At 44.6% G+C, this 24,242-nt stretch overlaps 2 protein-coding genes across 4 annotated transcripts in view; both read left to right on the forward strand.

Moving 5' to 3' along the window:
- The window catches only part of itga11a (integrin, alpha 11a), an 80,524-nt gene extending 65,215 nt beyond the window's left edge, over window positions 1-15,309 (forward strand). For 2 of the 3 annotated variants that reach the window (XM_080773777.1, XM_080773779.1), the window contains 12 exons: window positions 1,389-1,474; window positions 1,581-1,821; window positions 1,971-2,069; window positions 5,049-5,125; window positions 5,405-5,488; window positions 6,126-6,216; window positions 7,061-7,174; window positions 7,545-7,628; window positions 7,897-8,007; window positions 9,919-10,014; window positions 12,398-12,511; window positions 13,334-15,309. In XM_080773777.1, the coding sequence (XP_080629903.1) occupies window positions 1,389-1,474; window positions 1,581-1,821; window positions 1,971-2,069; window positions 5,049-5,125; window positions 5,405-5,488; window positions 6,126-6,216; window positions 7,061-7,174; window positions 7,545-7,628; window positions 7,897-8,007; window positions 9,919-10,014; window positions 12,398-12,511; window positions 13,334-13,405 (1,269 nt within the window). In that variant the 3' untranslated portion in view covers window positions 13,406-15,309. The remainder of the gene's footprint in view (window positions 1-1,388; window positions 1,475-1,580; window positions 1,822-1,970; window positions 2,070-5,048; window positions 5,126-5,404; window positions 5,489-6,125; window positions 6,217-7,060; window positions 7,175-7,544; window positions 7,629-7,896; window positions 8,008-9,918; window positions 10,015-12,397; window positions 12,512-13,333) is intronic. The other variant, XM_080773778.1, reaches the window with a different exon arrangement.
- Window positions 15,310-18,030: 2,721 nt separating this feature from the next.
- The window catches only part of adamts7 (a disintegrin-like and metallopeptidase (reprolysin type) with thrombospondin type 1 motif, 7), a 57,148-nt gene continuing 50,936 nt past the window's right edge, over window positions 18,031-24,242 (forward strand). Inside the window, exons 1-4 of the mRNA XM_080762805.1 lie at window positions 18,031-18,634; window positions 19,916-20,195; window positions 21,831-21,924; window positions 23,765-23,845. Of these exons, the coding sequence (XP_080618931.1) occupies window positions 18,490-18,634; window positions 19,916-20,195; window positions 21,831-21,924; window positions 23,765-23,845 (600 nt within the window). The 5' untranslated portion in view covers window positions 18,031-18,489. The remainder of the gene's footprint in view (window positions 18,635-19,915; window positions 20,196-21,830; window positions 21,925-23,764; window positions 23,846-24,242) is intronic.

Consider the following 24,242-nt stretch of genomic DNA (forward strand, 5'->3'; position numbering starts at 1 on the left):
TGATTTATTTAGAAAAGCAATCATAATACAACATTATAATCAGCGATTCAAGGATTACACAGTAAAGTCCAAAGACTTATTTCCACTGGGGTCCTCTCACACTGAACAATACTTTAAAATACATCACAAATACATAACAGTACATATACATTACATACACAACACAACAATTACATCCCTATCCATCCCTCTAAGATGACCCTTTATAGGGGAACCTTTTCCAGTAGCCATTTTTTAGTCTTCTGTTTAAATGTCCTCAAATTGGAGGTCAGTTTAACACTGGATTCCAGGCTATTCCACTGTGTGGCTCCTATATAAATGAATGAGCCTTTGTCCACTTTACTTTTAAAAGCAGGGAGCACCACATCTGCAATACTGGCTCTGGTGAAATGTTTGTGTACCTCGTTTACCTGCCTGAAACATGTTCTTAAAACTTCTGGGACCTCTCCGTATTTAATTTTATGGACCATGTTAAGTCTAGCCATTGTAACCTTTGATTCTACTGGGAGCCAGTTCAGCTCTCTGAACTGGTTCCTTCCTATATGGGTTCTGGGTTCCATCCCTAGTATAACCCTCATCAGTCTATTTTGAGCTGACTGTAGCTTTGTTTTAAAAGACTTAATCAAGCCCTCGAACCACGATGTACACGCAAAATCAAAGTGGCACAGGATAAGGGAGTTGGCCACCACTAATTATGTCTCCCTATCCATGTATCTTGCTGTTCGAGCTAGAAACTTAGTCAGTCCGGAGACCTTGTTTAGCACCTTGCTGGCCATATTTCGGCCGTCTAAGTTACCCTCTAAAATACAACCCAGGTATTTCACTGATGATTTTGCTGCTATGAATTCCGAATTTATTTTGATCTTGAAGTCTGTGCTTCTTCCTAATTTGATTTTCGAGCCTGAGTCTGGGAATGAGAGTCTGAGAAAATAGCATAGGGTTTTATTTTTCTCTCTGTCACGCACGCCTGTTTTTATTGATCAATGAAATGCCAGCATATTGTGTGCATGTGTTGTATTTATTGACCAATAAATGGTAAATGGTGCATTTATATAGCGCCTTTATCCAAGGCACTTTACATAGATGGTGCATTACATTCACCCATTCATACACCGATTGCGGCGGAAGCCATGCAAGGCACCAACCAGCACATCAGTGTCTTGCCCAAGGACACTTTGACATGTGGACAGGAGGAGGAGCCGGGATTCGAACCGCCGACCCATGGATCATTGGACGACCTGCTCTACCTCTCGAGCCACAGTCGCCCTGACAATGACATGCCAGCATGTTGTGTGTGTTGCATTTCTTGACCAATGACACGCCAGCATGTTGTGTGTGTTGCATTTCTTGACCAATGACACGCCAGCATGTTGTGTGTGTTGCTTTAGCTGCCCTTCTGGAATGGCTGTGACGAGGACGACCGCTGCATTCCTGACCTATCACTGCACAGCAACACTGACCTGCTGACACGGAGGTAACCAATCACCGCACAGCATTACTGACCTATCACTGTAAAGCCACGCACGCACGCACAGTCACAAACAGTCACACACTCACTGTTGTCCCTCTTTCTCTCCCAGTCAGTTCTGTGGACAGGACGTGCGCTCCCGCGGTGCATTCTGCCGGCGTCTGAGCGAAGGAGGGGCCGAGGGGTCCGAACAGGGTCCGGAGGGGTCCGACGGGTCCCAGCGGGTTCTGGAGGAGAACAGGAGGAGGATGGTGGTGGACGTGCGACTGGAGAACAGAGGAGAGAACGCCTACGGAGCGCGCCTCAACGTCACCTACACGCCCAACCTCCGCTTCTCTAGCCTCATAGTCAAGGTATGGACTGAAATCAGTGAGTCTGTTTTTGTTCTCAATCCATTAGTAATCCATAGTATGGTATTGTTCTCAGCGTGGTATTCAATCAACTTTATTTGATCAGACTGAGGGTCCAATATGTTCTCAGTGTGTTATTGCCCCCCCTTCAGGACAAGTCAGACATCAGAATAGAGTGTCGCTCTGACGACAGGCTGAGGAACGAGAAGATGTGCAACGTCAGCGCCCCCTTCATGAGAACCAAGGCACAGGTGAGCTAATTAACCAGCCAATCACAGAGCTTTATGAGAGCCACGGCACAGGTGAGTTAACGAACCAACCAGTCACAGTCCTTTATGAGGCTCAGGTGAGTTAATTAACCAACCAATGATGGACCTTTATGTTAACAGTTAACCCATCAATCATAGCTCTTTATGAGGTTAACCAACCAATCATAGCGTCTGCACTCGACCAGATTAACGTATTTTCAACGACAGCAAAAGTGTCTTGTAGAAGATGCGTTGCTGTTTTGGATGGTCGGTAAAGAAAGTGTGAATTAGTGTGAATCACTGTTTAGAATAGACTGCTCATTAACATGTTATTAAGCTATTATTGCCACATGAATTCAGGATTGAAAAACATTCCCCAAATGATTGTATGGACCCGTCCTCTTTGTTCTCACAGCCTAAACCCTAAGCGACTCCATCATAAAACCTCTTGATTGCCTTTTGATCCGTGAAGGCATGACTCAGCATTAGTTGCATTACAGTGCATGACTCAGCATTAGTTGCATTACAGTGCATGCCATTCAGGCCATAAGCAGGCCAGGACACACAGCTGGGACTCCATTCCCTGTAATCCCCCTTTTTCTTTTTCATCGAGCACTTACGGTATGTAAGTGCCCTTAAAAGTCCCTTAAAGTGCTCTTAAAACTTAAGACCGCTTCCTTTTTATGACCAAGTGTGACATGATGAGAGAACATGGGGTTCTCAACCTGTGGGTCGGGGGCCTCAGGGGGTCCGCAGACTCCCCGGCGTCCGTCCACGCATGATTTTGGCCGGTGGTCCCCTGATGACAGGCAGGAAGGCCGGCAAAGCAAAGCAAAGTTACCATGTTTACCCAGGGTAACTGGACTAAGCTCAAGAACTTGTTTACAGCCAGGCCCTGCTCATAGAACATTTCATGGTAGGGGTTCAATGCCTTGCTCAAGGGCACTTCAACGGTGGTAATTTTAACGTGCCGGTCCGGGGATACGAGCTAGCGACCTTCCGTTATCAAGACCGCTCCGCAAACCGTTCGGCCACCGCTGCCCCAAATCTTAGTTCCCTGACCGGGAATCGAACCCGGGCCGCGGCGGTAAGAGCGCCGAATCCTAACCACTAGAACACCAGGAAAAAGGAAGGAAGGGAGGGAGGGAGGGAAGGAAGGAAGGAAGGAAGGAAAGGGAAGGAAGGAAGGAAGGAAGGAAGGAAGGAAGGAAGGAAGGAAAGGGAGGGAGGGAGGGAGGGAGGGAGGGAGGGAGGGAGGGAGGGAGGGAGGGAGGGAGGGAGGGAAGGAAGGAAGGAAGGAAGGAAGGGGAGGGACGGAGGGAGGGAGGAAGGAAGGAAGGAAATGTAATGTAAAGTGTAATAAACAAACTATAGCATATAACTGGTGACTGGTCAAACATTGGCCAAATTGTCAAATTATAACATATTGAAAATAGACGACCAACAAGCTCTTTAGTTTGTAGATCAGCTATTTTCACAATACAATATTTATCAGTGGAACAGAAAATCAGGGGGTATCATTGAGCATAACATTGTACTGTACATGAACATTGCAGTGACTCCATTTGCAATGTATATGCCTATAGCCATATAACCCAACCATGCAATTAGCACAAATAACAATCATCTCCTTGACAACAAAACGAGATGTCTGTATTTCCCCAGCAGCAGCAGCAGCTGAAGCAGTGGATGTGGTTCTGGACTTTAAATGATCCATACGGAACATTCTGGACGTGCTCCAAAGGGAATTTTAAAGCTGTGTGGAAGTATAGCCATTGAACACTGACGTTAGCTGTTGTTGTTGTTCTGAAACGGTATTGCTGAGGGGTACCATTTCTGAAAACCATAATTCTTTGGTTTGTTTGTGCGTTAGGTATTGTAGTGTGTGTGTGTGTGTGTGTGCGTGCGTGCGTGCATGCGTGCGTGCGTGCGTGGGTGGCTGGTTGAGGAAATTGGCTCTGATGAGGAAGCGAAGTCTAGATTTTCCATGTTCAACTATGAGCTGCCGGCACAAGAATCTGCCCTAGCCCTTTGACATTGAGCACTTCCAAACCCACACCACACACGTGTGTGTGTGTGTGTGTGTGTGTGTGTGTGTGTGTGTGTGTGTGTGTGTGTGTGTGTGTGTGTGTGTGCGTGCGCGTGCGCGTGCGCGTGTGCGTACGAGAGAAAAGGAAATCCAACCCTCTCTCCTCAAGCATGCCCCCCCTTGTTCCTTTTCTCATAACAGAAAACCAAGACAACAAAACCTTCCTCGTCTGATATGATACACGTTGAGTAAAAAACAGAACATGGAAAAGGACGTGGTTATTGATGCCATAATCTGTGTTGTGTTAGAAGTGAGTCTAGAGAGGGATGTTTTCACATTCCTCTGTGGCCAGATGTCTCTCATCAGGACTTCATTAAAATGATAGAGGATTGTGCAGGCGTATGTAAAGGCTAAACATTATGGAATTTAGATAGCATGTGTAGACAACACTGTTAGACAGATTTTAGGTATGGTAGGTTATCTTGCTTGTTATGATCCTTGATGACTAGTATTTTTATGTATTTGATATATTAATCCAAAACGCAGTGTAACTAACACCAGGAAAAGGGACCACATTATAGTACTAGCATCCCTACACTGTATCCCTGTTTTGTTTACCCTCAATTATTATTATTATTTGCATTTATGTGAATTTATTTTTACTTGTATGTAAAGCACTTTGAACTACACTTGTGTCTGAAAGGTGCTCTATAAATAAAGATTATTATTATTATTGTTCTTGCTTACTGTAAATCGCTCTGGATTAAGAGCGCCTGCTAAATGCCTACATTGTAAATTGAATCAGAATGAGTGAATCAGTGAATGACGTTCATTGTTGTCCTTCTATTCCTTCTCTTCCTACCCTTCTCTTCACTTCACTTCCTTCTTCTCTTCACTTCCTTCTTCTCTTCCTCCACTTCCTCCTCTTCCTTCTCTTCCTCCTCTTCCAACAGGTCTCGTTCCGCCTGGAGTTTGAGTTCAGCCGTTCAGTGTTCCTAGAACACCTGAGGGTCGTCCTGGAGGTCAAGAGGTCAGTAGGTCATGTGAGGGTGGATTGGTTGGGACTGATGCGCTTGATCTGAGTACCTAAAGATTCATCGCCAAACCATACTATACGTATATGTTGCTCATTTTATATGAAATAAATATAGAGTATATTCCATCCATTCATGAGTTGTCCTGACTGAACACTCTTTTGTGGTGGTATAATTATGTCCTCTTGTCATTTATTTGGCTTGTTGTTCATCAGTTCAAGCCTGATATGATAAGGTTAGAATTGTTGAAATACTTCATCTCGTTGTGTCAACAGCGACGGAGAGGAGATGCATTCAGAGGACAACTTCAACGACATTTATTACTCTCTGAAGTACGAGGCTGACATACTCTTCACAAGGTTGGGCTTTTTAACACAAATCCTCTCAGACTTTGTACTCTTGCAGTATTCTTTGAGACACATGTATGCGGTTATTTCGGTCCGACAAAATGTGTTGGTTTTTTGGTTTGTTTTTCATCACAGTATAGTATTATAATGCAGGTAATTGCATGAAGAATGAATCCGATACTGCCAAATATTCTAAGCTTTCCTCGATAATAATATTCCATAATAATCACATTCTTTAAGAGACACACGTCAGAGTTTTTGCGGGGTCAAACAAAGAATCACGTGATGTTGATGCCCTTCCCCTATTGGCTCATATACTAGGACATGCCTTATGTGTAGTCAGAAGAATATTAGCTTGTGTGGTCAGTGGTTTTTGAAAACCTTTATCTCTGTGATAAAGGAATTTGTAATTTGAAAAATGCTGAATACTGCATGACTACTGTAACGGGAATGTTGGGAGAACTAAATAAAAAGTTTAGGGTTCAACATATGTTTTTCATATAAACATGACATTTGTCACAATACACCTTTCACAGCCACAGCCACCTGTTGCCTTTCGAATATCTTTGTCGTGTTTCTCTTTAAAGGGATTCCATTCCGGTCCAACTCGGTATGTCATTAAATCAGAGTTGTTTATTTGTCTTTAAAGGGATTCCATTCCAACTCGCTATGACATTAAATCAGAGCTGTCACTGGAAACACCTGGCGTCATTGGCCCACCGTTCAACCTTTCTTTCCAGGTGAGACCTACGGTTTATAACTATTATTTATATATTATAGCTATCTACCGCATCACTTTAAGTCTGTATATTATACCTCAGTCTGTAAATTGTGCAGTTTAGCGGCTTGCACGGCTTACGAAGTAAGGGCCTGGCTACACTGGGGACGGTAATTGGTGCAGACTTGATCGCAGAGCGGAGTCTGTGCGAGGCCGCAGCGGTACGCGTCTCTGCCACTATAATCAATGGAATCCGGGAGATTCCGGCTACACCGAGCTCTATTTTTCCTCGCCTTCAGAGGTACAAAAAACTGTTAAAACCGAACTCTCCGTGAGACAGACGAATTGTCGGTGCAGCCACCGCTCCTCTCCGCCCGCGGTGCGGTTCCGTCACGTCTCCAGTGTAGCCCGGCCGTTAGAAAGAAAAAGCCAGCACTCCGATGTCCTTCTGCTACTTTTAATTCCTACATGCACACGTACAGATCACAGCAAACACGGACAGACGTGATTCACATTCCTAACGGATTTTGTATGTAATGTACCAGAGTCCTCTATCCAAAGGGGGTATGGGGGCTACACCTTTAACATAGATTGTGCATTACACTCACCCATTCACACACACAATCATACACCGATGGCAGAGGAAACCAATAGAGCTTGTAGATCGGCTAGTTTTGGCGGTTTGGAGGTTTGGTGGTCCAGCATAGAGGGTCTAAGTGCAGCTTAAACTGAAGTGATATTTGATGAATTCCAAACATTATCAAAGCATTCTGAGACAGCGCTGGACTTGCATCGCGGCACCCTAGGGTGCAACGACACTCACTTTCAAAACGGAAAAACTAAATTCCCCCCTTTTTATTCCTCAGATCCAGAACCTTGGATTCTTCCCAGTAAATGATCTGCAGCTAAACATTGAAATCCCTGAAATGACGACAAATGGAAACAGACTACTGCAGATATCAGACTTCTATATTGACCAGGTGAGCATGAGATATAATGTTTGATATAATCTTGCACTGGTATATTTTTATGTAATTAGCATTCCACATAAATGGTGTGGTGCAGTCGGTAGCACTGTCGCATCACAGCCAAAAGGTCTCGGGGGATAAAAAATAAAACAAATACATACATATACAAAACAAATACCACTGTGAGAGCATGATCAGTAAAGTATTTCCATGTGTGTCCTCCCCCTCCTCCTCCCTCTCTTCCTCTTCCTCCTCCTTCTCCTCCTCCTCCACCTCCTCCTCCTCTTCCTCCTCCTCCTCTTCCTCCTCCTCCTCCTCCTCCACCTCCTCCTCTTCCTCTTCCTCCTCCTCCTCCTCCTCCTTCTCCTCCTCCTCCTCCCAGACAGACGGCACTCACTGCATCCCACCTCAACACGTGGCGGAGAGCAGGGCATCGCCCGAAGACCTCTCTCGTTTCCCCCGACTGGTAAACCTCACAGACCAATTCAACGCACGCACGAGCGCGCACACACACACACTTAATCCTGATGTTTGTGACCTGGTCTTTCTCCTGGTCTTTCTCCTGGTCTCTCTCCTGGTCTCTCTCCTTATGTTTGTGACCTGGTCTTTCTCCTGGTCTCTCTCCTGATGTTTGTGACCTGGTCTTTCTCCTGGTCTCTCTCCTGGTCTCTCTCTTGATGTCTGTGACCTGGTCTCTCTCCTGATGTTTGTGACCTGGTCTCTCTCCGCATCAGAACCGATCCAACACGCTGACGCTGCCGATCCAGTGCAACATCAACCTGGCCTCGTACAGAACAGTCGGTGTCAAGATCACAGGCACCCTGCGGATAGACGCTCTGCACGCAGTGAGTACAGATAGATGGATAGATGGATGGACGCTCTGCACGCAGTGAGTACAGATAGATGGATAGATGGATGGATGGATAGACGCTCTGCACGCAGTGAGTACAGATAGATGGATAGACGCTCTGCACGCAGTGAGTACAGATAGATGGATAGATGGATGGATGGATAGACGCTCTGCACGCAGTGAGTACAGATAGATGGATGGATGGATGGATGGATAGACGCTCTGCACGCAGTGAGTACAGATAGATGGATAGATGGATAGATGGATAGACGCTCTGCACGCAGTGAGTACAGATAGATGGATAGATGGATAGATGGATGGACGCTCTGCACGCAGTGAGTACAGATAGATGGATAGATGGATAGACGCTCTGCACGCAGTGAGTACAGATAGATGGATGGACGCTCTGCACGCAGTGAGTACAGATAGATGGATAGATGGATAGACGCTCTGCACGCAGTGAGTACAGATAGATGGATAGACGCTCTGCACGCAGTGAGTACAGATAGATGGATAGATGGATAGATGGATGGACGCTCTGCACGCAGTGAGTACAGATAGATGGATAGATGGATAGACGCTCTGCACGCAGTGAGTACAGATAGATGGATAGATGGATGGACGCTCTGCACGCAGTGAGTACAGATAGATGGATGGATGGATAGACGCTCTGCACGCAGTGAGTACAGATAGATGGATAGATGGATAGACGCTCTGCACGCAGTGAGTACAGATAGATGGATGGATGGATAGATGGATAGACGCTCTGCACGCAGTGAGTACAGATAGATGGATAGATGGATAGATGGATGGACGCTCTGCACGCAATGAGTACAGATAGATGGATAGATGGATAGATGGATGGACGCTCTGCACGCAGTGAGTACAGATAGATGGATGGATGGATAGACGCTCTGCACGCAGTGAGTACAGATAGATGGATAGATGGATGGACGGACTTAATTATTAGTAATTAAGTTGACTATAGATAATCAAATTAAAGTAAGCTAGATAGTTTAGTGAACTGATTTTTTTAAGATGACAAAGACCATTAAAAGTAGCCGTAAAGGGCTTGACATTAAATACCACCTATGCTTGGAGGGAAGATTCTACAGAAAGTATTTACAGTTGAACAGCTGTGAACCATATAAGGACATTTAAGTAAGACTGGGTGTTGTGAACAAACTGCTGATCAGTGATCTAACCACTGAGATATGGAGCCTCAACGTTTGAGGGTTTGAAAAAGGACACTGAAACTATATGTCCATGAGGTGTACAAACACACAGCATCGGTTTTCCTAATCCTTCAGATGAGTTGTGTATCAGTAAGACAGCCATTCGTTATCCTGCTTATTACACGCCTACTTAATACATAAATGAATGACCCAAAACTAAGCATTTCCTTATGGTCAGCTTATGGTAATTAAAGTATTCCAGTTGGCCCCGCAGAGCGCAGTGTTGATCAAATGGAATCCATTGTTGGCTCTGCATCATCTATTTCTCACTTCAAATGTTTTCAAAAAACATTCTCGAGAGCATCGTTTAGCTGTGTGTTTGTTTAGAGCAGCTGCTCTGAGGCTTTGATTAGACAGATTGATACGATCCAATGAGGCTTTGATTAATGATTAGACAGATTGATACGATCCAATGAGGCTTTGATTAATGATTAGACAGATTGATATGATCCAATGAGGCTTTGATTAATGATTAGACAGATTGATATGATCCAATGAGGCTTTGATTAATGATTAGACAGATTGATATGATCCAATGAGGCTTTGATTAATGATTAGACAGATTGATATGAGCCAATCGGGTGCTCTGAGGCTTTGATTGCAACTATGCTGTGCGCACGCGCGGCACGGAAAGAGTTGATAATTGTGTTTGTTGTTGGTTGTTCTCGCAGCTCAAGTTTAAGATCCTGGAGCTGGTGACCAGTGCGTGGTTGGAGCTGCCTTCATCCAGCCCCATGTTTCTACATGAAGAGAGGCCGGTCAGACATGTGAGTATTGTTTGTACATGAAGAGAGGCCGGTCAGACATGTGAGTATTGTTTGTACATGAAGAGAGGCCGGTCAGACATGTGAGTATTGTTTCTACATGAAGAGAGGCCGGTCAGACATGTGAGTATTGTTTTGTACATGAAGAGAGGCCGGTCAGACATGTGAGTATTGTTTCTACATGAAGAGAGGCCGGTCAGACATGTGAGTATATCCACACTAACGGCCAGTGATGGAAAGAAGTTAAAGGCAAGGAAGCAACTAGGTGCTCAAAGGAATACGTGCAGGTATACGAAATATAAAAATAGTAAAAAGGGGGGACATGGTGGCACAGTTGGCAGTGTTGTCGCCTCACAGCTAGAAGAAGGTCCTGGGTTCGATTCCCACTGGGTCAGTGCCCAAACTGAACATACCCGAGGCGGGGTTGGCGAAAGAATAGTAAAAAGGTGCTCCTGGGATCAATCGGGATAAAACATCTATAGAAAAAAGCGGAGATCCGGGCACACTTAATAGTTAAAAAGAAGGAAAACGTTATTAAACCAACATATTTTGATCTATACCGGTCTTCTGCACTGATAAATGTTTTACTTTAAGTAAGAGTATCAATACTCTGTTACAAAGTGAAAGTCCGGAACTCATTACTCATTACTCATTATCGTACTATAGTACTGATGCAGAATGTTCATGTTGTATAACAATCTTTTGAAAATAACAGATCTACTTGTTGTACATCTGCTATTTTCAAATGGCCAAAATGTGTGTGTGTGTGAGCCTATGGGCTATCATGGCCAGAAACCTTAACCTCAGTAAAACTATACCTAAACCTAACCTCAGTAAACTATACCTAAACCTAACCCTAACCTCAGTAAAACTAACGCAGTGGCTGGGGGGCGTTTCCAAGAACCCGAAGCCCAAGATAAAACAATGCAAGCGGTGCTGAGGGACCCAAAGGACCAGCAGCACTGCATGTTACATCACAGTGGAACACACGGCTCTGTGCTGCCATCTACTGGCCGCTGTGCACTACTACCACATGGCCTTCATTTGTTTCACACAGTTCACACTGGCAGAGATGCAAAAGACACAAAGATGCAAAGCTAATTAAGCTACACTTGTAGCTTTGCATCTTTGTAGCTGAAGTTGAAACCAGCTTGCCTTGTTATTGGCTTCTATTGACAATGAATGGTAGACTGTATCTTTGTATCTTCATGTCGCTGTGCTTCCATTGACAATGAATGGTAGACTGTATCTTTGTATCTTCATGTCGCTGTGCTTCCATTGACAATGAATGGTAGACTGTATGTTTGCATCGTCATGTCGCTGTGCTTCCATTGACAATGAATGGTAGACTGTATCTTTGTATCTTCATGTCGCTGTGCTTCCATTGACAATGAATGGTAGACTGTATCTTTGTATCTTCATGTCACTGTGCTTCCATTGACAATGAATGGTAGACTGTATGTTTGCATCGTCATGTCGCTGTGCTTCCATTGACAATGAATGGTAGACTGTATCTTTGTATCTTCATGTCGCTGTGCTTCCATTGACAATGAATGGTAGACTGTATCTTTGCATCTTCATGTCGCTGTGCTTCCATTGCCAATGAATGGTAGACTGTATGTTTGCATCTTCATGTCGCTGGCTTCCATTGACAATGAATGGTAGACTGTATCTTTGCATCTTCATGTCGCTGTGCTTCCATTGCCAATGAATGGTAGACTGTATGTTTGCATCTTCATGTCGCTGTGCTTCCATTGACAATGAATGGTAGACTATCTTTGTATCTTCATGTTGCTGTCTTCCATTGACAATGAATGGTAGACTGTATGTTTGCATCTTCATGTCGCTGGCTTCCATTGACAATGAATGGTAGACTGTATGTTTGCATCTTCATGTCGCTGTGCTTCCATTGACAATGAATGGTAGACTGTATGTTTGCATCGTCATGTCACTGGCTTCCATTGACAATGAATGGTAGACTGTATGTTTGCATCGTCATGTCGCTGTGCTTCCATTGACAATGAATGGTAGACTGTATGTTTGCATCGTCATGTCACTGTGCTTCCATTGACAATGAATGGTAGACTGTATCTTTGCACCTGCCCGTGTGAATGCAGCATTAAGAGGTAGTCATTGTTGGCCATAGTCCTCGCTTGTCGTGTGAATATGTGCTATACAAATAAACTTGACTTGAAATAAAATAAAATAAACATAAGATTAACGGGGGGGGGGGGGGGGGGATTGAAATATCCTAATTAGTGTGTGTAAATGATGGCTTCTGATTGTAATATTCATGCATTCATAATCATAATGTGTATCTCGCTTTGTGCCAATTGAACCAATGAATTAGGTTGATCACTCACTCTCTTGTTTATGTTCCTGGCAGATAATCCTGGAGATCAGGAAGGAGGGAGATTACAGGATCTCCACCTGGATTATCATCGTCAGCACGCTGGGAGGACTTTTACTGCTGTTCCTGCTCATCCTGGCACTGTGGCAGGTACTGGACACATCCCGCACTGCATGTCCTCATAATGCACTGAAACAACATGTTACTGGACACATCCCGCACTGCATGTCCTCATAATGCACTGAAACAACATGAGACAGTTTGATTTTCATATTGGTTGTTCAGTTTGACCCACCAGTTTTGGAGATGTGGCCACTGGCTTATAGAGTAATGTCTTGTCAGAAAACAGGCTTGAAAGGTTCACATCTGTGGACTCTAACATTACACCTAGCTACATGTTTAAGCATTTATTTATACTAGTCCTTACCCGTGACAGTGAGAACGGTGGCCTGTGATGCAGGTGTCGCTAAGGGGCGGAGGTGTGTGAGGGTGCGAGGTTGCGTGTTTAAGTCGGCGTTTTAATTCACTAATAAAGTAATTATTAATTTCTAACTTGTAATTTGTTAAATGGAAAAATGGGCTTCGTTAAGACCTCCATATTATTATGGTCAATGCCTGTGTGAAAAGTGGGAGTGATTGGTGCAGGCAGTGAGGAGCTACGGCAGTTACAGTGACACACAGACAAGACACACATTCAGACAGACATTGATTGAATTATAGTATGATGATATGATGATATTTACATTTCTCGATTTCAGCTCTGACATTTATTTCAGACATGCTCTAGTATGTGAGGAGTCTGCCTGTGCTATGAACTAATTTTGGATTAAAAAAACACGTTTTTCTCCTCCTGAACAGTTAGTCTTGCCGCCCTGTGCTGTACTGTGCTGTGCTGTGCTGTTTCTGTACTTTTTGGGCACCGCTACCATTTGGGCACCGCTGATCTAAATGCTCTCTGTATTTGATGCCCAGCTTGGCTTCTTTCAGAGGCAGAAGAGGAAAGACGAGGATGAGGAGGACGAGCAGGAGGCGGAGGAACGGTAACGCACGTCCCCAGGAGACCACCGTACCTTCTCTCCAGGAGACCACCGTGCCTTCTCTCCAGGAGACCCAACACTCTTCTCTCCAGGCCAGGAGACCCAACACTCCTCTCCTCAGGCCAGAGACCCAACACTCCTCTCTCCAGGAGACCCAACACTCCTCTCCTCAGGAGACCCAACACTCCTCTCCCCAGGAGACCCAACACTCCTCTCCTCAGGAGACCCAACAATCCTCTCCTCAGGCCAGAGACCCAACACTCCTCTCTCCAGGAGACCCAACACTCCTCTCCTCAGGAGACCCAACACTCCTCTCCCCAGGAGACCCAACACTCCTCTCCTCAGGAGACCCAACACTCCTCTCCTCAGGCCAGAGACCCAACACTCCTCTCCCCAGGAGACCCAACACTCCTCTCCCCAGGAGACCCAACACTCCTCTCCTCAGGAGACCCAACACTCCTCTCCCCAGGAGACCCAACACTCCTCTCCCCAGGAGACCCAACACTCCTCTCCCCAGGAGACCCAACACTCCTCTCCTCAGGAGACCCAACACTCCTCTCCTCAGGCCAGAGACCCAACACTCCTCTCCTCAGGCCAGAGACCCAACACTCCTCTCCTCAGGCCAGAGACCCAACACTCCTCTCCCCAGGAGACCCAACACTCCTCTCCCCCCAGGAGACCCAACACTCCTCTCCCCAGGAGACCCAACACTCCTCTCCTCAGGAGACCCAACACTCCTCCCCCCAGAAGACCCAACACTCCTCTCCTCAGGAGACCCAAAACTCCTCTCCTCAGGAGACCCAACACTCCTCTCCCCAGGAGACCCAACACTCCTCTCCTCAGGAGACCCAACACTCCTCTCCCCAGGAGACCCAACACTCCTCTCCTCAGGAGACCCAACACTCCTCTCCTCAGGAGACCCAACACTCCTCTCCCCAGGAGACCCAACACTCCTCTCCTCAGGAGACCCAACACTCCTCTCCCCAGGAGACCCAACACTCCTCTCCCCAGTCCAGGAGACCCAACACTCCTCTCCACAGAAGACCCAACACTCAGGGACCATTCAACCTCTCGCTTATCCCTTTCACCAGCTCCACCTCACTCACACAGACAAAACATGTGTCTCATGTCATGATTGTCCTGAGAGGACGACAACTGACGAGAAGACAGCTGCAATTAATTTTCAATGGAGGTCACGTGGGTTTGAAGAGACAGCAGCCTTGTCTCATTGCTGCGTTCAGGGTTGCATCCGTTGGTTAGACATACCAACAGAACAAACAGAGAGTCATGAGTTAAAAATTAACCCGTGGTGGGTTAAAAATCACCCGTGGCTTCCGAGTGCGGTTAGGGGTTTTGAGTAGGGTGTCGGACTCATGACTGTATCACTGTCTGTTAGTAAGTCTAACCAAACACATGCCCCCCATCCCCCAAGGACAGGACAATGATGAGACACGTGTTTTGTTTGTGTGCGTTGCACAGCGTAGACCGAACGACTGCTGAAGCAAGACCCGCACGGGATCTCTCCCACCGCAGGGGTCATACAGGGGTCATGGGTCAGGGGTCATCAGTGTGTCTGTACAGGGGTCAGAGGTCATCAATGTGTCTGTACAGAGGTCAGAGGTCATCAATGTGTCCTTACAGACCACGGCAAAGACTTGGTCTCCGTGGCAATTTTTTCTTTTTTTTTTTACACACCATCATAATGTTCTTATTTTTGATCACTTACTGAATGTCAAGTCTCCAGGTTTTCTACAGAATATGTATGACACTTTTTTTACTACGACAGAGTAGTAGTGGGTAGAGCACTTTGTGTTTATTCTTAATGTGTATTTATTCTAGTTGTGGATCATTTTAAAATTTATTAAAAAGAAAAACCTCAAAGGATGCTGTTCCACCCAGACTTTCTAAAAGCCACCATACTTTTGTTTTATTGCAAAAAAAAAAGAAAAAACAATTATAATTTTCACCAGGAGATGAAACACACAGCACAACACAAAGATGAAAAATCCAGAATGGACCAAAATCACCAGAAAAACAGAATTGTTTTCCTTATGTATAATTATGTCGGCTGTTTCCGGAACGTTCCAAAGGACCAACATGTATTGTACACACATCCTCTTTACGACGTTTCTCGTCATCCTTCATCCTGGGAAAATATATGGGCGATTAAAAGAAAAAGAAAAATTCATGCACTTTTATTTTGTAGTGAAATGAACTTGAATTTTGTAAATAGTCAATACCTTTTTATACCATGTCAAATATAATATTATTATGTTTGTTTCCACGCAGCAGTCTGTCTGTCTGTCTTTGGACATTATGTTGCATTACAACAAATAGCCTTTTAAAAGGGTCTGCAACGATGCATACAATGTCCTTCAGTCTTGTGTGTGGGTTGGGTAATATTGTTTAAGACTTAAAGGGATATTTCACTTTTAAAAAAATGTTTATGTGACGCCAGGCAGGGTTTAAGTTGCTCACTTAAGTATTTAGATTATTTGATATTCATTTTAGCACCCGCCCCTTTCCTATACAGCCCCCCCCCCCCCCCCCCCCCCCCTTTCCTATACAAACCCATATCATTTAAAACTCCATTAGCTGCTTAAAAACTGTCTGGGGTGTTCACATATAAGCCTGAGTCGATAATACTATTATTATTATTATTATGTGAAATATCCCTTTAAAGAAGAAGGTAATTGGATACTGTAAAGTCCACATTTGGACAAAATGTCTGTATTTCAGCTAAACACCACCTGGTGTTAACCATGAATGTCAAAACATCTATTTAATGAGCAGTGAAAGGTTTGCAACACATTGAATTAAACAACTAATTTGTATATCTATGCATTTGATTTGGTTTTTATTTTCCTGGAATGCATTGGTTATGCTGGTGAGTTTCTAATACAAACCAATTTACCAATTTATCATTGTGATTACTGTCACAAACCAATATTAGAGAAATATCCTGATATAAAGTTCAAGTGTGAAAGTGATAAAATGTCTTTTACTGATACAGGTGTTTTGAGGAAAGGCCCTATAATAATAAAAGATTGCTGAATTAATCAAATAAACAAGTTACTTTTAGGCTCAATTACAAAATGTAGGCTATCCCCATGCAGAATGGGTATTCTAAATGTACTAAAAGTACTGAGCTATTGTTTACTTTACTGGAGTATTTACATTTCCATGAGTAGCTGTCTGCCTGCCTGCCTAATTGTCTATGAGTAGCTGTCTGCCTGCCTGCCTAATTGTCCATGAGTAGCTGTCTGTCTGCCTGTCTATGAGTAGCTGTCTGCCTTCCTGCCTGTCCAATTGTCCATGAGTAGCTGTCTGTCTGTCTATGAGTAGCTGTCTGCCTGCCTGCCCAATTGTCTGAGTAGCTGTCTGTCTGTCTATGAGTAGCTGTCTGCCTTCCTGCCTGTCCAATTGTCCATGAGTAGCTGTCTGCCTGCCTGTCCAATTCTCCATGAGTAGCTGTCTGTCTGCCTGCCTGTCCAATTCTCCATGAGTAGCTGTCTGTCTGTCTGCCTGTCTATGAGTAGCTGTCTGCCTGCCTGCCGCCAGCAAGTTGGTTAACAGAAAATAAATTGTTATGGCTGAGTAAAATAAAATACAATAAACACAATTTGCCTGAAAATAGATTACCCAGCTATGACCTTTTTCATGAAAAAAAATGAGTAGTGATATGGCTGACTGAGTAAAATAAAACAATCTACCTGAAAATAGATAGCTATAAGTGAAGAGCAATTTCCGCAATTTCCGCAATTACCATTTCCGCAATTTCCGCAATTTCCATTTCCGCAATTTCCTCAATTTCCTCAATTTCCGCAATTTCCATTTCCACCATTTCCGCAACTTCATTCAGATTTATTTATTTTTATTTCATTTTCCAGATTTTTTTTTCTTCTTTTTTTTAGATTTTCATTGGTGGGCCAGTCATAATGGTCCCGCGGGCCTGATGTGGCCCGCGGGCCTGAGGTTGAGTATCACTGTTGCCTTAAATTTTCAGAATGATTTAAATCGGTTTGATTGACTGTGTGTGTGTGTGTGTGTGTGTGTGTGTGTGTGTGTGTGTGTGTGTGTGTGTGTGTGTGTGTGTGTGTGTGTGTGTGTGGCTTGGTAGTTGGTTTTGTTTGGTTAGACTACTCGAGTCGTGTGTCAGTCATAATTCATAATTATATGAAGACAACAAGATAATTATACATTACTGTTTAGACTGTGTGAGAGTGCATAAATTAAAAGCATGATCAGCTGCAAGAAAATGAAGGATTGACTGATTGATTTATTTAAAATTGTATTCACAGTATATGTAGAGAATGGGAATTTAAAACGAAAACACAAGTCCTAATATAACCCCTCGGACCATATAGGCCTAATATTTACTATCCTGCTGTTACGACTTTACCTTTTCTATCTCAATTAATTTAATTTCTATTAGCATTAAACAACAGCTGAATCCATTCGTTGAACTATCCCATTTGAAAATGTGGCCAATGTCTTCATTCTCCCACCAGAGGGCGCGCACACATGCCGCACGTGTTGGTTTGGTCGACATGGAGCTGCAGTCAGCTACTGAACAAAAGCCCCAATTCTTCTAGTGGTGGAATAGTTTGGAACAATGCGAGTGGAGTTGAGTCGAGTGTCATTCCCCTTTAAGCCCCAGCCCAGTAGAGGAGAGGAGAGAGAGGGGGAGGCTCAACAGAAAGTGTTGTTTGGAAAGAAAGAAGAAAAGTTTGGAGAGCTGTCACTGAGCTGAGCATTCTGCATGCAACGCCTCGGTCTCCGAGGCTACAGACAGGCTGATGGAGGAACCTTGTCAACACACTATCATCCTAGGAATGATCGACCATGCTAAATGCCTAAAACTACAGCAGTGTGGTGTTGTTGGAACTGTTTATTATTGAGGTTCTTCTAAAAAAAAACGTTTTAAATGTATTCGTAGCCTCGATCGATGCCTGCAGGCTGCAGCAGCCGAACAACAAAAGGGTGTCTCTGATCTCTCTCTCTCTCTGCACTCCAGATCTAGACGGAATAATGCATTTAAAATGAGAACGCGCTGAAGACGTGGGAGCCTGGAGGCTCTTAAATTCTTACATGATGGGTTACTACTTGAACTGCGGCTTCTTTCATCATCATCTTCTTCCAGGGTTTGCTCTCGTTCACTTTTCCATCGCGGTGTTGTTGTCGGGCTGTGTGGACAGCAGCGGCACGGCGCTGGGAGGACTGCCACACGACTCAGGTACACATAATAAACTATATCTGCATAATATACAATTAAACAACAAGTGTCTTCCTCACACAGATCATTCATCTGCGCTAGCAGGGTGTTTGTTTATTTTATTTATATATTGGACAACTGTGCCGTGCGGTAGGTAGGTAGGCAGCTCGCTGCACGTTGGAGACAAAGCAGTTTTGGAAAGTAACTAAGTATTTACTCGACTGTAGTGTAGTGAAGTACACATTTGAGTCTTGATCTTTCTTTCTTTCTGCCTTTCTGCCTACTTTTACTCCACTACATCTCAGAGGCAAATATACTCCACTACATTTGAAAGTTATTTTTGAGTTATTTTAAAACTTTAGTTTTTTTTATGCTATTTCATTTGTATATACACTGTAGTATTAATTCTGTCTTCCACCATATAGCCTATTCTTCACAGAGTTGTTTTTTTTTACATTGAAAACAAAATACGATACATGGACGATATTGGTTCATTATGACGATACGATTCAATGATTTGAAATCGATACAGTAAGTATTTAGCAAATACATTAATCTATATGAGTGAAACTTGTGGATGGTGCAGGTTTCTTAAGGGAAAGATGCATTATTATGGATATACGGTAAATAAGTAAACACAGCGATTCTTCTGGCAAATAGATGGACATATTTGAACACGTTATGGACAAACGCACGCCTTGACATGAACACAGAGAGAATACACAAATTTTTCGATTAAAACCAATTGTAGCTACAGAATAAATAAGGAATGGAAAAATAGGCTTACAAACCCAACTTTTTCATTTCCTGGGGACCCCCTGGAACTCCCTCAAGGACCCCTGCAGGTTCCCCGGAACCCACATTGGGAACCACACGCCTCACACCATGTCTGTGTTCTCCTCTCTCTCTCAGAGAGCTGGGAACCACACGCCTCACACCATGTCTGTGTTCTCCTCTCTCTCTCTCAGAGAGCTGGGAACCACACGCCTCACACCATGTCTGTGTTCTCCTCTCTCTCTCTCAGAGAGCTGGGAACCACACGCCTCACACCATGTCTGTGTTCTCCTCTCTCTCTCAGAGAGCTGGGAACCACACGCCTCACACCATGTCTGTGTTCTCCTCTCTCTCTCTCAGAGAGCTGGGAACCACACGCCTCACACCATGTCTGTGTTCTCCTCTCTCTCTCTCAGAGAGCTGGGAACCACACGCCTCATACCATGTCTGTGTTCTCCTCTCTCTCTCTCAGAGAGCTGGGAACCACACGCCTCACACCATGTCTGTGTTCTCCTCTCTCTCTCTCAGAGAGCTTTCTGCGAGAGCTGCTTCAGTACGAGGTGGTTCACCCCGCCAGGGTCGATGCCAAAGGCCATTTCCTGTCCCACTTCCTGTCCCACCGCGCCAGCCGCGTGCGGCGGCGGGACGCGTCCTCCGACGGGCCGGCCGAGGAGAGGGTCTTCTACCAGATGAGCCACGGCGCTCAGGATCTGCGCTTTAACCTCAGCCTCAACCCCAGCCTGCTGGCGCCGGGCTTCGTTACCGAGAGGAGGAGAGGGGGTCTGGACAGGGTTAGGATCAAGAGAAAGTAAGAGCAAGTTCAAATTATACTCCATTCTCCCGAGTTTACAGTGGTTTTCCACCCTTTTCACATCAAACGCCCGTTATGTCTCCACCAGGTCGAAGGCATGGGGAGAGAGTATGTTTATTTGTCTCCACCAGGCCGAAGGCATGGGGAGAGAGTATGTTTAGTTGTCTCCACCAGGCCGAAGGCATGGGGAGAGAGTATGTTTTATTGTCTCCACCAGGCCGAAGGCATGGGGAGAGAGTATGTTTAGTTGTCTCCACCAGGCCGAAGGCATGGGGAGAGAGTATGTTTAGTTGTCTCCACCAGGCCGAAGGCATGGGGAGAGAGTATGTTTTGTTGTCTCCACCAGGCCGAAGGCATGGGGAGAGAGTATGTTTAGTTGTCTCCACCAGGCCGAAGGCATGGGGAGAGAGTATGTTTAGTTGTCTCCACCAGGCCGAAGGCATGGGGAAAGAGTATGTTTAGTTGTCTCCACCAGGCCGAAGGCATGGGGAGAGAGTATGTTTAGTTGTCTCCACCAGGCCGAAGGCATGGGGAGAGTATGTTTAGTTGTCTCCACCAGGCCGAAGGCATGGGGAGAGAGTATGTTTAGTTGTCTCCACCAGGCCGAAGGCATGGGGAGAGAGTATGTTTTGTTGTCTCCACCAGGCCGAAGGCATGGGGAGAGAGTATGTTTAGTTGTCTCCACCAGGCCGAAGGCATGGGGAGAGAGTATGTTTTATTGTCTCCACCAGGCCGAAGGCATGGGGAGAGAGTATGTTTAGTTGTCCCCACCAGGCCGAAGGCATGGGGAGAGAGTATGTTTAGTTGTCTCCACCAGGCCGAAGGCATGGGGAGAGAGTATGTTTAGTTGTCTCCACCAGGCCGAAGGCATGGGGAGAGAGTATGTTTAGTTGTCTCCACCAGGCCGAAGGCATGGGGAGAGAGTATGTTTTGTTGTCTCCACCAGGCCGAAGGCATGCGGAGAGAGTATGTTTTGTTTTCTCCACCAGGCCGAAGGCATGGGGAGAGAGTATGTTTTATTGTCTCCACCAGGCCGAAGGCATGGGGAGAGAGTATGTTTTATTGTCTCCACCAGGCCGAAGGCTTGGCGGAGAGAGTATGTTTTGTTTTCTCCACCAGGCCGAAGGCATGGGGAGAGAGTATGTTTTGCACTCTGTCTGTCCGTCCGTCCGTCTGTGTACAGCTAATAGCGCCACCAGGAGGTCACAACCTGACCTGGCGGAGACCTGTGCTCCGAGGGGCACTTTATCTAGTTTATTCTGCATTTTAGCCACGGACCACCATTTGATGACATTCTTTTGCCTCTCAGACCCTTTAAGACTTAGCATATGTTATTGTCGTTGGATACGATTTCTTTCCACAATTTCATGCTGTATTGATGTTGGTATAATTCTTTTACATTCTCTAATTGTGTAGACTTCTTGTAAATGAAGTAATGCAGATGGTTAAAAGTTAACACAAACTCTAGAGAGCGTAACATGAAACCAAATGGAGCCGTTTTAAAGGTCCATTTGGTTTCATCTCACACGCTGTCACTGTACCGTAAAAAAGGAAATGGGGATCTGATAAATGAATCAAATCAAACTATCAGCCCTGGTTCTAATCAATACATGAATCAAATCAAACCAACAGCTCTGGGTCGTCCCGGTGTCACTTCCTGGGTGAAGTGTTGGACCAACACTCCTCCATGCGAGGCAGAGCGGCCATCAGCACCTGTGAGGGACTGGTGAGTGCGCGCGCACACACACACACACACACACACACACACACACACACACACACACACACACACACACACACACATAGACACAGTGAGTGCAGTAGTGAGAACTGCACAGTGTGTGAGGGACTGGTGAGTATTGGACAAAGTGATCAACCTAATTTAGTAACATAATAATAATAAACCTATATTATAGGTTTATTTATATTTTTTACCAGCTGCTGCTGTGTATTAAAGCACAGCTGATCAACGTTCTCTCTGTGGTGCTTTCACGCCCACTTGCTGTAGTTGAGACCTGTGTTTCCCATTGGCTGTACTGACCACCTATCGTCCTGATTGGCTGCCTCGTCTCTAGGCAACCACACACTTTTTGCCTCTAGCCGAACTCTCAGCCAATGGGACAGCAAGCAACAACATAGTTGTCCACTCTCACAGTTACAGAGAGACAGACACACACACACAAATACAGATATTTACATTTCATAGCACAATTCTGCAGATATAAGGCAGCAGCTGGTAATTAATTGATGCCATCAATTCTTGTTTATATAGCACCTTTCGAAAAACAAAGTTACTGAGTGCTTCAAAGTGAATAAAAACCATAAACAACAATAATTGCTTATTTTATTCACCTTTAAATCCCTCAACGGCCTGCCCCCCCCCCCCCATATATGGCCGAACTCATACAGAGACACACCCCCACCAGAGCTCTGAGGTCTGCGGACCAGTCACTGCTGACCGTGCCAACAACCCCAACACTCAGAACAAGAGGTGACCGCGCTTTTGCGGTGGCAGCCCCTGAGCTCTGGAACAACCCCCCCCCCCCATATTAGAGCTGCTCAAACCATTAACATTTTCAAAACCCTTTTTTCCCTGGCTTTTAATTTGAACTGATTTGAACCTTTTTAGGCACTCCTGTACAGTATTATCCATGTCCTACATTGGTTCTATATGCTATGTTCTTATGCTTGATGTAATCTGTTTGAACTTTTAGCACTTTGGTCAACTTTGGTTGTGTTTATAACGTGCTATATAAATAATTTGATTTGATTTGAATAAGTAATGATTTGATACAGAGGATAAAACAAGCACTATGCAGAAATACAGTAGGACATAATGGGTTACAACATTTAAGCGACAAAAGCAGCTTTATAAAAGTGAGTTTTCAAGAGGGATTTGAAACGGGAGGATTATATGTTATTGTTGGCAACATGTTTTGTTTTTTACATGGTTTGACTGAGAGATTGGCAGTGGAATCAGTCTGATTCCATAACTTACAAAACGTGTTATGTAATAGAGAATCATTCCATTTGGAGCTGTGGAACAAACTCACCGAACAGCCAAACACAAAGCAGGCCTAGTTCGTCCTCCACGCGACAGTAACTAATATTGTTTATGCCGTTTGCTTTGATTGAATGATTGATTGAACACGTATTTGTATGATTTGATTTGGGTGTGTTCTAAATTAAAGTGTTAGTGTTGATTATCGTGTATTAATCCAATTATAGTAAACTAATACTATGATACTAAAAAAGATAAAGATCAAGGGGAAAGAGACCTTTTTACAGTACAATAATGTTTCAAGTTTACACATGTATACATGTAGTAATAAACGGCATAAACAATATATTAGTTTGCCTCTTCTACAAAACATAAAAGTTACTGTCATTCTCTTGTATTATATCATACTTGTATCAGAGGCAGGCGGGGCGTTACCATGTCTATGCTCGGACGTAGAATAGATATACGTGTGTGTAGTACAGCACTTTACTTTAAGTTAGAAGTATTACTGTACTGGGTGTTATTACTGTAATTACTGTACTGTATCTGATTCCATATTCTGTAGACAGGACTGTTCAGAGTCGCTGCTGAAGAGTTCTTCATCCGTCCATTGGAGCCGTCCAGTGATGAGTCCCCGTCACCTCAGGTATGATGAGAATAATTTGGGGACCCCCCCGAGGGGTCACGACCCTCGGGTTGAGAACCCCTTCCCTAAACCCTATGGTTGCACCACTCAACAAAAAAAAAAGAATCAATGCATCCCTAGTCTCTCCATGATATGCCTTTTCAGAGATATCGTGTATATTTGTGGTACAGTGAATGCACATGCTTTGATTTCCAGTTATATACCACAATAAAGCAATAAGCCACAAGAGGTCTCAGGTTACCAGGTATTTTACAATGGCTGGGAGGTGTAGGTAGACCGAAGCGTAGCCTCGGGTGGCTTATTGCTTTTCTAAAACGGTTACAAACATAGCAATATTAACCTCATAAAACTATCAAATTCACAAAAGTAGCTATGCTTTGCGCCCACCAGAGCGAGC

This window comes from Protomyctophum bolini (assembly GCF_963924005.1).
Source record: "Protomyctophum bolini genome assembly, chromosome: 1".
NCBI lineage: Eukaryota > Metazoa > Chordata > Actinopteri > Myctophiformes > Myctophidae > Protomyctophum > Protomyctophum bolini.